The 16127-nt window shown below is 33.0% G+C and overlaps 1 protein-coding gene across 2 annotated transcripts in view; it reads right to left on the bottom strand.

Annotated features, from left to right (window-relative positions):
* Positions 1–16127, bottom strand: part of LRPPRC (leucine rich pentatricopeptide repeat containing) — a 105081-nt gene that overhangs the window by 70359 nt on the left and 18595 nt on the right. For both annotated transcript variants that reach the window (XM_060117920.1, XM_060117919.1), the window contains exons 4-14: positions 14240–14361; positions 14077–14135; positions 13305–13391; positions 12557–12683; positions 12079–12223; positions 11623–11768; positions 11261–11366; positions 11072–11179; positions 5051–5169; positions 3237–3330; positions 67–133 (exon numbers count right to left, since the gene is read on the bottom strand). In XM_060117920.1, the coding sequence (XP_059973903.1) occupies positions 67–133; positions 3237–3330; positions 5051–5169; positions 11072–11179; positions 11261–11366; positions 11623–11768; positions 12079–12223; positions 12557–12683; positions 13305–13391; positions 14077–14135; positions 14240–14361 (1180 nt within the window). The remainder of the gene's footprint in view (positions 1–66; positions 134–3236; positions 3331–5050; positions 5170–11071; positions 11180–11260; positions 11367–11622; positions 11769–12078; positions 12224–12556; positions 12684–13304; positions 13392–14076; positions 14136–14239; positions 14362–16127) is intronic.

A 16127-nucleotide genomic window follows, 5' to 3' on the forward strand; every position in this document is an offset into this window, starting at 1 on the left:
ACAGTAGGTCAAAAAGGAGAAATCAGTCTATATTCAGGCAAAGATTATATAAGGTGATCATCTTACCTCCTAAAGCCTAGAATTAGGCTGCCTCTCAATGAAGCAAATGAGAAAGGCAATGTATTTGATTCCACTGCAAAAGAAAATAATCATCATAAAACCCCAGACCAAAACCAAAAACTTAAATTATCAATTTATTTGAAAGCACATTTATACCAATACCTTTCAATTTTCATCTGGGAAATATTATTTTAAAAATGGAAAAGTTTTCATACAAAGTTAATTAGAAATTACATAAATATATACTGGCAATATAAGCTATCCTTTTTTACTTCATTTACATAAATCTATACAACTAATGAATTTATAAATATTCTTTTGTATAAATGGCAATAACTAATCTACCAGCATACGCAAAGTCAGTCTGGTACACATACCAAGGCTGTATGTTACTGGACAACATGGCACTATGAAGGGAGAGACTGTAACTACCCTTTAAAGACAGAAGATGTGGGGGAAAGTTCTTTTCTGAGAGTGGTGTTGGATTCTGTTGAACCACTTACACTTCCTCATTCTATTTTCCACATGATCTATGACCTACATTCATGCAAGAGTGACAACCTAAAGTCGTAATAACCTCTTTACCTCTGTTATGTAACTGATTTATACTCTTTCACTTTTCTGATGATTTGTTTGCTCTACTATTCATTTTGGTATTTAAGTCTACAGCCTTGTATGTTTCAATGCTGACATTCTAAGCCTGATTTGCCTTAGTATAAGAATCAGGCCTTAATGCATAAGACCTGGTTCTCCACATAACCCTTGCCATAATTAGCTTGGGACAGAATCACAGTAGGCATATCCTGAATTTATTTTTCCCTGTCACTATATTAAAATAGTGCCATGTTATAAGTGATTGTTTTAATCTTTTCAGTATATATGCAAAGCTGCTACTGAATGATTCAAGAGCGATGGAATTAGATAGGAACTCATAGTGGAAGCAAATTCTGAAGACAGAATTAATAAATACAGTTTAGGTAAAGATTAAGATAGCTGGTTAACTTAAAAAAAAAAACTCATGGGAAAAATCAGAGTAGGTTTTAAGATTTGCTCATCTCCCTAAATATGAATAAAAATTTAACCCGCACACATAAGGAGAAATACTTTAGACTGACTGTTAGATCCCTTGAACAGGAAGCATAAGTTTCTCAGTGGTTTCATGTGGCATTTAAAACTCTAAAAATCGTCTCTGAAATGAGCTGTATTTAGTCACTCAGGAATTTTAAAGTGGATACACCACATGCTTTTCGGTAACCTTTCATTTTGCCTGATCAAATTAATTTCCAAGCCTACAAAATCAAGTGAGAAAATGTTTCTTACTACTCCACAAACTTGATCAAAATAAGCCATTTAATAAGTCAGGGGGATGGAATGTACAGCATGGTGACTACAGTTAATAATACTATATTTCATATGTGGAAGTTGTTGAGAGAGTAGATCTTTGAAATCCTCATCACAAGAAAAAAAAATTTTTGTAACCACGTATGTGGACGAATGTTAACCAGGCTTACTGTGGTGACCACTTTGCAATATACACAAATATTGAATCATTATGCTGTACACCTGAAACTAATATAATATTGTATATCAATTATACCTCAATTAAAAAAAAAAGACAAGCCATTTACTTTTCTCTACTACCTGCCATTCCTTGTAGTAACCAAAAGTGCCTATCTATAAGCAGCCTACAGGGAATACCAGCAATTATAGAACTAACTGCTCTTCAAAGATCTGTAATTCAAAGGGTGAGGAAGCTGAAATCTTCTTTAGTCTTTAAGTTCATGGCATTTTTCTTTTTCACATTTAATAAACAACCTCTTGGAAACTTATTTCTAAACTATTCAAATTAGTATTTTACAGAATATTATCAAGTTTTTATTCATTAAAAAGGTGACCAGAAACATCTCAGCAAGATGGAAGGCTGCTGACAAAAAGCATCTAGTTTCCTTAGCAACAATCAAGTGTGAAAAAATTCAAGAGGTTGACAATGAAGTGGAATGGATGGTATGATAAAGGGAAAAGGCAGCTCTCATGTATCCACCTTATGCACCTAGATTTCTCAGCTAATGCTTCTCTGTTTTCATCTTGTCAGCATGGAAAATCTATGTATTATACAGAGTAGAAGGCAAAATCAATACTCTCGGATAGCAGCCAGCATTAATACTCAACCTTACACTCAAATAACTACACCTCTAACAGTCAACGCTTTCATACTGAACACTTTGCCTTTCCCCTTATAATAATACAATAAACTATTTTAAATAACTCAAACACAGGTAATATATACCAGTAATCTGGTTTTTACAAAGCTTCCACTTACACAATTTGAAAATAGTTAATAAAATCTTAACTTTTAACATTTCAGTGGGCTAGAAATTGATGTTTGTATATTTATTTTTAAATGATATCTCTTTCACAAGATCTGAAACACTGTCAAGATAATGCCATAGATATGTTAAAAATTAAAATTAAAAAATGTCTAATTTATTAAAATTAAAACATAGTACAGTGGAAAAATAAGTTTAAGATTAGATGATCTTGGTTGGGTCTGACTCAATCACTAACTTTGGGCAAATCATTTAACATCTCTCTGCCTTTCTTCATCTATCAATGGAGGAAGTTTATTAACATGTGATGAACGTTGTAAAGCACCCTATCATTTATAAGTGTTTGGAAACATTTACTGTATTTTTAATAATGAGGACTGGGAGATGGCTTCGTGTAACTGAGGGCCATAATAGGCATTAGTTTAGAAAACACTTTCAAAAACAAGATCTCTTATGATTCTCACAACTCCCACAAGGTAGACAGATAGGCAATACTATGCCATTTCATAAAATTGAAACAAAAGAACAATACGGATATTTGTCTCAGGTCCTATAATCAGCAGCTTAATTATAAATAGGACCCAAGTCCTCTGGGTCCCCAGTCTAACCCAACACCACGTTATCTCCAAGGTCCTATTAACTTTAAAGTTACTTCCAAATTATCTACAAGTTAAACTCATAAACTATCTTATAAGGCTAACAAATAAAACATATAAAAACTTCCTTGCTTTTGAGGAAAATACTTTGAACTACTTGAGGCAGGCAGTGAGGGCATGAACCACCCTGTATGCCCTCAAAAGTAACTGAAATTAACACCTGTCAAGCTTTCTTCTAATGCTGCATACTTACAAAATGATAAAATATAGTCTAAGTTTCCATTTACTGCTTCAATTCTCAATTCAGCTTGAGAAAATATACTATCTTCATGTAGACATCCATTTTCCTAGGGATAAAGCATATTTCAATGATAATACACCTCAGCTAAAAATATTTTGATATGTCATTCAAATTTCCTGTTTTCCCATTTCTTTATATGACCGTATTCTGATAATCCTTCATTTAAAAAAGATCGTTTTCTAAAATAATGCAAATAAACTGGATAACCAAACTTCAGCAAAAGCTATGAGATACAGTCCCAACATCCCAAATTAAATGCTTATCTTCAAATTCATATAATGTTACCCTTAGAGTGCCTTCCTTCTAGGAAGAGTTTACTATTGAAGACATTAGAACAATTCTCTAATTAACAACAAAATAAAAATTGAATGCATTGATCTAAAATGATATTTTAAGACATATAATGAGGTAAAGATCAAATTTATTTTTATTTAACTCCAAATGGCTAATGACTTATCTCAACATCATATATAATAATCTAAGTACATGGGCTGAAATTTAGCCAAGCATGTTTACTGAACCACTTTATAATAATAGCACAATATTAAAAATTAACTAATCAATAATAAGAAATGAATAAGGATAAATTACAGTATATCCACACAATAAAACATCATACAAGCATAAACAATCATTTGTGGAATTACATACTATAATGTAAAGGTGCCAAGTGAAAAAAGTAGGTTTTGGGGAAACAAGAACATGTGGGAAAATTACTTTTTTAAATATATTTTTTAACAGTAAAATATGTATAGCACAGTGTCAAAACACACTGTTAAATACTCAGGGAAGAAAGGTAAAGACACTCAAGACATAAACTCTCCATTTAAGAGGACTGTAATTATGAAATCATTTCAAGGAAAGAAAAGAACACTCTAACAATATTAGAAAAATAAAGGCATTATGTGAATAACCACCTAGGAAACAGGTCTTCTGAACAAAATATTTCTTACTAAAATGTGTGGTACTCCACCACGTTGTTCCTAATTGCATAGCACTTTATTCTGAAAATGGAAAGTGTAACCATTGCTGACCCAGTGCACTGGGTCAATTTTTCATATGCCCCTTTATAAATGCCTTACTTATTCTGGTGGGGACAGGAATTATCTGGCAGGAAAACAATGCTCTGGGGTCAAAGAAAAGATTACTTAAAAAAAAAAAAACAGAATAGTAAATAATACTAAGAGTTTATTATGAAAATTCATATAGAAGTGAAAAGTAATATTCAAAAATGAAAGGTACAGTTGCACTGTAGAGTGGGATTAAAGAGTGAAACTGTTTCATTTAAATTTTGTCTGATACTGGCATACTGTCTTTTCAACACACAAGAAAAACACTACTTTACCTTTGTAAGACTTTTAAGTTTAGTAACTACAGATGCTAGACTTCCCTGGTGGTCCAGTGGGTAAGACTCCATACTCCCAATGCAGAGGGCCCAGGTTCGATCCCTGGTAGGGGAACTAGATCCCGCATGCATGCTGCAACTAAGAGTTCACATGCCACAACTAAGAAGCCTGAATGTCACACTAAAGATCCCACATGCCACAACTAAGACCTGGTGCAGCCAAAATAAATAAATAAATATTTAAAAAAAAAAAAAACTACAGATGTTACACTAACCAATATTTTTACAAAGCTTCAGAAAATTATATACCAACATAACCATTTTAGTCTCAGCTCAGTGACTTTTTTTTTTTGATTACCACAAAACATTAGGGAGAAAAAATGTTCTTCAATTATGAAATTAAAACCACACTTGCACTCACCTGCAAAATAGCACGAACTGACTTTACACTGTCAAAGCATGGAAACACGTAATTTATGTATGTCTCCTGATCAGGAGTTACTCCTATTTCATGCATTCCTTTGAGGACTTCAACTATACCTGTAAAATCAAATTTAGAAGCACAAAGATGAGGAACTTGGAATAAATTAACAAACAATCAAAAAGTTCAGTTCATTTACTTTCTGAATTATAATGTAGGAAAAGTACTCAGCATTTTATCTGAAAGAGAAAGAACAACAGAACTGGATAGTAAGATGATAAATGAAAAAATTTTATTGCTCCTTCCTTCATCTCTCCCTATTAATTCAGGAGAAAGTGCTAAGGAAATACCCTAGAAATTATAAGAAAAATGAAAACAAGCAAGATGCTTAGTAATTTCCAATATCCCAACTGAACAGAGATCATAAAACAGCACTGCTATCACAGAGCAATATGGATCTACAAAATAAAACTTGACATGACTAAATACTGCAGAGAGAAGGGTTTAGAGGAATGGGGTGAGAGGAGATCTTTCCAAGACAAAAGTGGTTTTTTTTTTTTTTTTTTTTTTTTTTGCAGTACGCGGGCCTCTCACTGTTGTGGCCTCTCCCGTTGCAGAGCACAGGTTCCGGACGCACAGGCTCAGCAGCCATGGCTCACAGGCCCAGCCGCTCCACGGCATGTGGGATCTTCCCGGACCAGGGCACGAACCCGTGTCCCCTGCATCGGCAGGCGGACTCAACCACTGCGCCACCAGGGAAGCCCAAAACTGTTTTTAAGTTAAGCACTTACGAACACTTTTCTCTCAGGTATGGGACTCAGATGGGATGGAGTAGGCAGAGGATGGCTGCTTTTGTTATAAACCGTGCAGTATATTTGACTTGTAAAACTATGTATGATTTTTCTGAGTGATTACTTTGATAAAAAATTATATATTAAAAAAAAAAAAAAAGTTAAGCACTTACGTAAAGAATTCCCTAATTGTGACCAACAAGTGATTTCCTATTTCATAATACAAGAACAAAAAATGAATAGAGAACTGATTCTAATGAATTAGTCTCATTATATTTTAAACTATAAAAGTCCTTTCTCTTCCCCCATTTGTAGAAATATCTTTTATTAACTTCTTAAAAGTACAGTTCATGTTTTCCAAAGCTACAGTTAGCTTTAAATAGTACAAACTGATTTAAATCAGACCAATTAATTCTAGAATATTGTCAAACTACTCAGGTATTACCTATTTTTGACAGAGAAAGCAGTTTAATAAAAGAAAGGACTCACTTGTTTTCCTCTTTAAAATTTACTTCTTTAGCTTCCTTACTTTCACAGTATTAAAACTTCCCCTAAATGTCCCTGTTTTTGCCCTATGGTATCATCTACAGAAAAACTGTATTTCTATATATTTGTTATGTAATAATACACTCTAATACAAAAACTTGACTGTAAATTCTCACTGAATACAAAAACATATAGGCAAGTCCAACTACATTATGAATATTTGCACAATTCTTTTAGATAAAATTTAGATTATAGATCAAAACATTTTAAACAGTTCATTATGTTTAAAATTACCTAATATCTTCAAAACCTTAGATAATTAGATATATTTTTCAAGATGTAAAAATAAGAGGGAAAAAACCCTGAAAGACAAAGCATGTGCTTACTTATAAATTTAAGAGAACATGCATGTAGAGTCGGTCCATATAGCACACAAAAGTCTAACAATAATTGTAAGCAAAATTTAGAACTATTCCTCTAACAACTTCCTGGGAATCAGTACTAGTCACCTTCATATCTATCATAAAATGGCAATCACACTGCGCTCTTCTTCATATGCAAAGATTACTAAGCACCTGACAGGAGGACGTAGCTGCTTTTCTTTTGTTTTTAGCTGCTTTTCAATTACTAGTAATAGTCTTGTGCTAATCTAATGTCCTCAATGTCCCTTCTGGCCAGTAATGACTGCTTTCATGACCATGGTTTAAAGTACGTAGCTGAATGTCTGATAAGACACTACAGAGAAGTGACAAAACAAAAACAGGTTTTGCAATTTAAAGAGACCTACCTTTCAACCCTCGTTCTTCCACTTAATGGCAGTGTAAATCTGAGCAAGTAACTCCACTTTTCTGAGCCATAATTTCTTAGCTTACACACTAGAAATGGCAATATGCCAGAACCGTGCCTTCTAGACACTTTAACATGTACCTTTTGGCTTGATCCTTCTACCCACCATCCATGGATTAAGCAAGGCAATACGAGTTAAGGCACTCAGTAAATAGAGCAATTTTCTGACCTATAAGAGTTCATGCCTATTGAATGGATAGAAGCAAAGTAACAAAAATTGTAAATATTACCCACAGGTATGGAAGAAATTCTGTGGTCTAGGCCTACAGGAAGATGGAGGTCAACAGGAAAAACAGAACATACTGAACAAAAAGAACCGCAGTATTACAACTCAGTTTAGATCAATATATCAGGTTCATATTAACAAGGCTTTCATTTCAGCCTATTGGGTGGGTGGGGAGAAGGGGGGTGTATACTTCTCTATTTAAATAAAGCTGGAAATGCCTTTAGAAGTCCAATAATCTGTATTTTAACAAAACTGTTAAAGTAAGCGATTTCTTCAAGATCAGAGACACATCTTGAAAAAGAAACCTTGTCTCCTAATTGCTGGCAGGTGCTTGTAACACTACAAAACTGCAAAAACCTACACTTTTCCCTCCAATCAGAAGGATGTGGGATCAAGTCATTTTGCATACAGGAATGATAATAAAGCTGCCTATTTACTTCTCAGGGTGGTCATTAAAACTAAAAAAAAAAAAATGTGTGAAACCCTAAAAATACTAAATAAATGCTAATAGTAACTGTGATTTAATTTTTTTAGCTGTCTTAAAATACTCTAATAATTTCTAAAATTTAGCATAAGGTAACTTTCATTTTCTAATGTTTGAAAACAGGCCAACAAATTGATTGCAGAGAGAAGATTCCTATTCCTATACAAACACTTCCCCTCATCATCTATGCCTCAAATACATTTCATTCTCTTAATTCATTTTTCCAATAATATTTTTCAGGGAGAGGAGTGCATTCTGCTCATTTAGATGACCTGGGTTGGTATTTGTAACTTATGTATCTTTCCAACTGAAACTAAAGCAGGTTTAAGAAAACCTGGGTTCACACCATTGCTCAGCCAAGTTCAGTCACTCCCTCAAGCACTCTGAGGAAGCACACAAGGATATCCCTTCAGTAACTATAGTTGGGACAGGAAGAGGGAAACACTTCTCAGTAAGGAGAAGGAAAGGTGATTGATCTGACATACCTACATACATCCTCCTCAAAAATACAATTCATATTTCTTTTTAAAATAAAAGATTAAAATAATCATATATTAACTTAGATAAACGAGGATCCCAAACCTCTGTGAACTTAGAAAATCTAAACAATCTAGTAAAAATATTTCAAATGTAGGCACAAGAAAGTTTATGAATCTAAAGGAAAATCTCCATTCAAAAAGTTTTATAAGAATTAAAGTAGTTCAAACTATTGGGAAAGATACATGGTTTTCCTGAACAAATTCCACCAACTAGGACTGTTTACTCCACATAATTTTAGACTCTACCCAGAGTGCTCACTTTATGAGGAGGCAATTTCTTACTTTTAAAAAGTATCATCTACTCAACCATTCACTCAACTGGCATTTAGGTTTTCATACCAGCCCTTCCTTTTCTATTTTATCTGTTTCATATTCTTATTTTCATGTTTCCTAAATATACCAAGGAATGTAGATAATCCCTCAATCATTCTGCATTATTTCCTCTCACTTGGGCCAATTTGCTAAAATTCTAAGAGAGGACTTTTCCATTTGCACAACAGAGAAAAATACTAGCAAGATAAGCCATGAGGAAGTCATTATAAGAATCTTTTTTAAGGGTTGGTGACGGCCAAATCTGCAGCCAGAAAAATTCTAGAATTCAATACAAGTTTGATCATCCTACTGTTGAGCACTTGGTTCAGTCTGATCTGACCTCTACATACCTTTCTTTGATTTCCTGAAGGGTTTTATTTACTCCTTATGAAACACTCCTCTACATCCTCCATCTCTGCAGCCATTATTTTCTTCTGTTAATTATTTATTTCTACCAGTTTATAATGACTTTCCCCAGACAAAAAACAAATTCACTGCACTAAAAAGAATCTTACTTTCTTATCTTACACTGAAGAAACTATATAGAATATACACAGCCATTTCCCTGTAACATGAAGAAAAGACTGTAGAATACATACTTTACTGTATTTCAGGACTTCCTGCAAAGGAGAAAGTACTTTTTAAAAACTGTAAAACAGCTAACAATCTCTTGTACTCTCAAGTTAACTTTCCAGCTTTCCTACTTTTCCAGGTAAAACCTTCACTGATTAAAAAACTTGGTACCACTTTTTAAATATGTCCTTAATGCCAAAATCGATACCTAATTTTTAACCAATAGCTAAGAATTTTTATAAAACAAGTACAGCATATTTACAAGTGTCTAATATGGAGGTGTTACGGTATTAAAAATAAGTATTTAAAACAGGAGGACAGAAATCCTAGTTCTAATCCCAGCACTACTGACAACTAGATGTGGAGCCTAAGATCAGCCACTGAATCTCTCTGGGCTCTCAGTTCCTTCATTAATATAATGTGAGCTTTCAACAAGGCACCTTTGATTCTAAGATTCTAAGAAAAAAATGGCTTCAAGATAAAGTCCACTTTTCTACTGGTTTGAGCTACAACTATGGAAAGAATTACCTGAATTCTTTCATGTTTACTAAGTAGTAAAAATGCAGTAACCAATTCAAGTCTAGATACCATGATAGGTTGAGAAAAGCAAATTTACCTGATGAATAAACAAACATTTCAACAGGAGTACCAAAAGTATTTTCATATCTGTGTATTGTAGACAATACTAACACAGCCAAAGATTTTCATGCAATGATGTAAACTTTCTGTGGTTCAAAAATACTAGGGTTAAAGGTTAACTCTTATAGAGTTTTCAGAACTGGAGGATATGCAAAGAGTTAATCAACTAGCATATTGTTTTCACAAAAATTTTTCTAAAAAGGATTTAGAGACTTTTACAGCCAGAAACAATTAGGGAATACTTGTTTCACTATTTCCTTTAAACCAGAAGACGGCTATATATTTAAATAAAATTGCAATATGAAAGTCTGCTAAAAGCACTTTTTTTTGTTGTTTGTGCATTTTGTTTGTCACCCAATGTCATACTAACAACTCTGCATCTCATTCTAAAGCACATTATACGGCGAGATAAAATGAAAAAGACCATTTTTTGTTTCCCCAAGGGGGAAGTACTCCTGTTAAAAGCATCTTTTTATGAGACTACTCTTTCTGAATTACCAATAATGCAAACCAAAGAATTAGATACTGTACTCTAAAATTTAATATTTGTTCAATTCTTATTCATATCCTATAGACATCCCATGTGTACAGGGAAAAGTATGCTAAATGCTTAAACGTACTTAAGAACCTGAAAGATTGAACATTTCTGTCCTTCAATCAGTTGGCTGTCAGGTCATGAGCATTCATTTTGCAATAAAAGTTTTCCTGCCTTTCCTATTATTTTAACTCAGCTCAGTTAAGAAGAAATAGACTGGTCCACAAAGAAAATGGTCTGATTGTATATATTTTATCTTTAATAAGGCTAAACTAATTTCAAACACTGTATGTATGTAAAATCAAGAACTAAAGTGTTTTTTGAAAACCTTAAAAATAATGAACTATTTAAAACCATAATCACAAGTCTGAATATCAAGATCAGAGATGAATTAAGAAATGAAATTGAGATGAAAGAAAGCCATTATGTTTGTTTTTTAAACGTTTACCTAATACTTTACTATGACTTAATTCTATTTTCTCACAAGATCTAATAAGCATATTTTCCCAAATAATTCAATTAGATGTGTGTAGAAACTGTTATACTGGATATCTAAACCACTATTAAATCTGTAAAAGGTAAAACCTAACCTTGAACATTTTTCTCCTTCTGATGTCCAACTAGTAATGGCCAGAAATAATGAGTTCTGATAGGAAAACCTTCTTCCTTCAGAGCCTTCATTAGAGCTTTTGCCAAATCTGAAAGAGACACCATAAAAAATTACAAAGCTACCTCAGCAAAATTTATTTATGTGAGTTTTAATTACGAGAATATAGTACCCATTTTTTTGGCTACTAAAGCACACTGGAGTGTGAACTGGAAAGGAGATGTGTGCATCTGGGCTTCCTTTAACTTCTTACAGTAGTCTTTAAGCTTCTCTGCAGGCTAGAAAAGAAAGGCACCACATCAGCTGAATCTGCAAATATCCTACCATTTGACCTTCTGCAAATATTCTACCACTTTTGAGATAAAAAATTTGAACTTCTCACCCTCTTTCTATCCAATAATCTTCCAACGCAAAAACAAAGTTCTCTTAATATTTATAGTTGGTCTAATCTCACAATATGTTCTCTTATTTTAAAGAATATTATTTCACTGCCGATTACACTGTCTACAAAGTAAAAATGGACTATGTAAATACCGTATTCATAGTCACACAGTGTCGTAAAAAGAAACTGCCAAAGTCACTCAGACTGTCTTCCCTTGATATAGGACATGCTAATAAAATCTGCAATGCTGTATCTTCCAATTTTTCTGTGACTAAAAGCAAAATGAGGTTCATTGTATCTGGAAAGAAAACAAAGACATCTTTTGTTACTGATTTGAACAATATTTCTACACTGCTACCAATATGAAAGACAAACTTATGAACTACAAATACCAAAAGGATTTATCTGCCTAAACAATAGTGAAACACTTCCAAATCAAAACATTCCCACATATTCATTCACCCAAGTTTTTCAGTTTATTAAGCTGACTTTAAAAGAATCCTATGTTCATCTACCACAATACCCTATTGTTAGAGAATGCTCTTTCCATGTAAAAATAGTAATTCTTATTTTTAGAAAAATCATGAAAATAAAAACTGTAAAACTACCTGGAATATATCTTCTTTCATACGTAATTTTTCCCAAAATTTCTGAGACATATTGAGGATACCCAGCTTTACTGAAGCTAAAGATAATTTGCAATATATCACGATCCATAAGGTAAAGATCAGACTTCTCCACTTTCTCCAGGGTCTATAGACAGTTCCAGAAATTAGAAGAACAACTTAGAAACAAGTTTTTTTTTTATTAAAGCTAAATAAATTAAAATACCGAGATTTAAAAAAATTAGAAACGCATACCATCTAAAGGTTTAAGACTTCTTTTATAAAACAGAAAAACATTCTATTCCAACAATAACTGTTACATCGACACCAAAGTACTGAACTATAGTAAGAATTCTCCTTCAAGACTGTCTACAAGAGATATGTTTAAAAACAGATATAAACTACACTTTTCTGCATCATGCAAAATATAGCACAGTTTATACAAATGATTTTAAAGTATGTTTATTTATATAAGTCACACCTGTTTAACATGGTCAATGTCACCCTTCTCGGCATATGCATTCAACAGTGCTAGGTATGTGTCCGGACCAGGCTCAATTCCAGCCTCTTTCATCACTGTGAGAATATTTTCTGCATTCTCCATATCTCTGTAAGTTAATTCAAAGAAAATAAAACAGCTTACCATAATACTGCCAAATGTCGTATCATTTAATTTAGAATGTATTACTTACGCTTATTAAAATTAGAATTCTTAAGTACCATTTAGAATCGTAACATCAGAAAAGGATAATACATATTAAACTGGTAACAGATTTCTGAAATAATAAAGATCATAAACATCTCAAATTTTTATAGGTAACTTTTCCAAAAGAGAAACCAAATTAAATAATAATTACATAGACATTAAATAACATGCCCTCTTTCACTTGGTATGTTGTGACTCAAATTTACCTTTTTAGGAAAGAATAACATTTAGTAAATTATTCTTCAAAAATAAAAATCTTTTCCAGGTCACTAGCAGAGTAGTTAATAAACTTTACAAAGTCAGTTACTTTGGATCAAGTCCAATTTTTAAAACTGAAATCTTCAAATAAAAGTTTGATGAAACAGATAAATTTAAGAATAATTTACTTTAAGATGTGCATGTTCTACCACACACACTCAAGATTTTTTTCGAGAGGGTAGATAAACATAATTTAAGAATTTTCCACAATAATTTTCTGTAATTTAAATCTCACTTGAGAATAAAACCTTAGGTGGAACATTACCCAGCTCTTGCATGCCCTGTAACAAGAGCACTGAATACTGCCTCTGTGACTGGAAGATCCTTAGTTTTCATAAATCCAAGAATCTTGCTGCAACAAAAGAGAAATAAAAATACTTCTTGGAAATACACATGAAAAACACCTTTTACAACATGTGCACACAAAATTCCACTCCCTGAAGTTATATCAATAGTCTTGAAGTACTATTGTTAAAAACAGTAGGTAAGTTTTAAAAATCTGATTGTTTCTTCTGTATTAACTAACCTTTAAAAAGCATAAAGTTTAATGATTCATTTCATTAAAAATGAGACTGTACATTTCAATTTATTCCTTATTTCCTAAACCCTCCATCCAAAAGTATTAATAAATTTTACATGAGCAGAGAAATGTCATAACTAATTTTATACAAATCACTGAAATAAAGAGAATATTATCAGTTTTATAAATGAATACAGTGTAAATGGTTAAGAACATTTACTTTTGGAAACAGCAATTAAAAAAAAAAGTAAAGCCAGCTTTGTACCTCAACAATTTTAAACTTCTGCTCCAGTAAACGAAATCTTTAATTAAAATAGCAATTTTCAATTACATTTCCCCTTTTACAAAATTTTATATTTTATCTAAGTCCTATGACCAAATTTGCTAGGTTAAAATACTTCTGAAATAATTTTCTTACTAAGTAGAAACTTAAAAAAAAAAAGAAGAATGAAAATATTCTAGGTTTACAAGACTTACAAATTTGTTGGCTTAAACATACATTTATAGAACTACATACCTGGCACCTTCAATATCTCCCATATTACAATAAGCAGCAATCAACCTTTGGTATGTCACCTGTCAATGAAATGGGCCAGTTAATACTTCCTAAAAAAATTTTTTTTCTGGGTAAAAATAAAAGTGGATATGACCAATAAACATTTATAATAGCAACTACTTACTCGATTTGGTTGAATGTTTGCTTTCTCCATTTTTTCCAAGAAGTCAGTTGGTGAAAATTTATACTCATTTTGAAGGTAGACTTTAAGCAAAGCATTATAGTGACTTACATCATACACAGTACCTACAAATGAAATTTAAATCAAATTTTTAGAAGAGCACTTAAAGTCATACCCTTTATCACAACTGAAATATATGCACTTAAATGTAACAAACAAACGAGGGTAAAATGATCACTTCAGCGTTATACCCCATATTTAGACCCACCTATATAAAAATCCTGTCAGAATAGAGGAAACTAAGTATACAAGAGAGTAATTACTGAATTAATGGACAGTTACAAGTAACTGCCTATTCAAGGATTAAAAGTTCTCTTACTTATGAAACATAGTATTCCCTTCCTGTTAGAAAATGCTGACAAGACCCCTGTATTTTTTTTTTAACGTCTTTATTGGAGTATAATTGCTTTACAATGCTGTTAGTTTCTGCTTTATAACAAAGTGAATCAGCTATACATATACATATATCCCCATATCTCCTCCCTCTTGCGTCTCCCTCCCACCCTCCCTATCCCACCCCTCTAGGTGGTCACAAAGCACCAAGCTCATCTCGCTGTGCTATGTGGCTGCTTCCCACTATCTATTTTACATTTGATAGTATATGTAAGTCCATGCCAATCTCTCACTTCTTCCCAGCTTACCCTTCCCCCTCCCCGTGTCCTCAAGTCCATTCTCTACATCTGCGTCTTTATTCCTGTCCTGCCCCTAGGTTCTTCAGAACCATTTTTTATTTGATTTTTTTAGATTCCATATATATGTGTTAGCATACGGTATTTATTTTTCTCTTTCTGACTTACTTCATTATGTATGACAGTCTCTAGGTCCATCCACCTCACTACAAATAACTCCATTTCGTTTCTTTTTATGGCTGAGTAATATTCCATTGTACATATGTGCCACATCTTTATCCATTCATCTGTCGATGGACACTTAGGTTGCTTCCATGTTCTGGCTATTGTAAATAGAGCTGCAATGAACATTGTGGTACATGACTCTTTTTGAATTATGGTTTTCTCAGGGTATATGCTCAGTAGTGGGATTGCTGGGTCATATGGTAGTTCTATTTTTAGTTGTTTAAGGAACCTCCATACTGTTCTCCATAGTGGCTGTACCAGTTTACATTCCCACCAACAGTGCAAGAGGGTTCCCTTTTCTCCACACCCTCTCCAGAATTTATTGTTTGTAGATTTTTTGATGATGGCCATTCTGACTGGTGTGAGATGATATCTCATTGTAGTTTTGATTTGCATTTCTCTAATGATTAATGATGTTGAGCATTCTTTCATGTGTTTGTTGGCAGTCTGTATATCTTCTTTGAAGAAATGTCTATTTAGGTCTTCTGCCCATTTTTGGATTGGGTTGTTTGTTTTTTTGATATTGAGCTGAATGTAAATTTTGGAGATTAATCCTTTGTCAGCTGCTTCATTTGCAAATATTTTCTCCCATTCTGAGGGTTGTCTTTTCGTCTTGTTTATGGCTTCCTTTGCTATGCAAAAAGCTTTTAAGTTTCATTAGGTCCCATTTGTTTATTTTTGTTTTTATTTCCATTTCTCTCGGAGGTGGGTCAAAAAGGATCTTGCTGTGATTTATGTCATAGAGTGTTATGCCTATGTTTTCCTCTAAGAGTTTTATAATAGTAAGACCCCTACGTTTAAAGTGGCTGAAAGATTTTTCCTTATAAAGCAGTCCTAGCCACATTATAGATACCCTGAGATGGATGGATTGTGACTGCAGTTGTTATATACAGGTAGGACTGTGCTAACAATTTTGCTTATTTACTAACCAGGCTACTCAGTGTTTGAAGGCTCCATTTCCACTCCATTTCCAGTTG

Source organism: Mesoplodon densirostris, chromosome 14 (assembly GCF_025265405.1).
Source record: "Mesoplodon densirostris isolate mMesDen1 chromosome 14, mMesDen1 primary haplotype, whole genome shotgun sequence".
Lineage (NCBI taxonomy): Eukaryota > Metazoa > Chordata > Mammalia > Artiodactyla > Ziphiidae > Mesoplodon > Mesoplodon densirostris.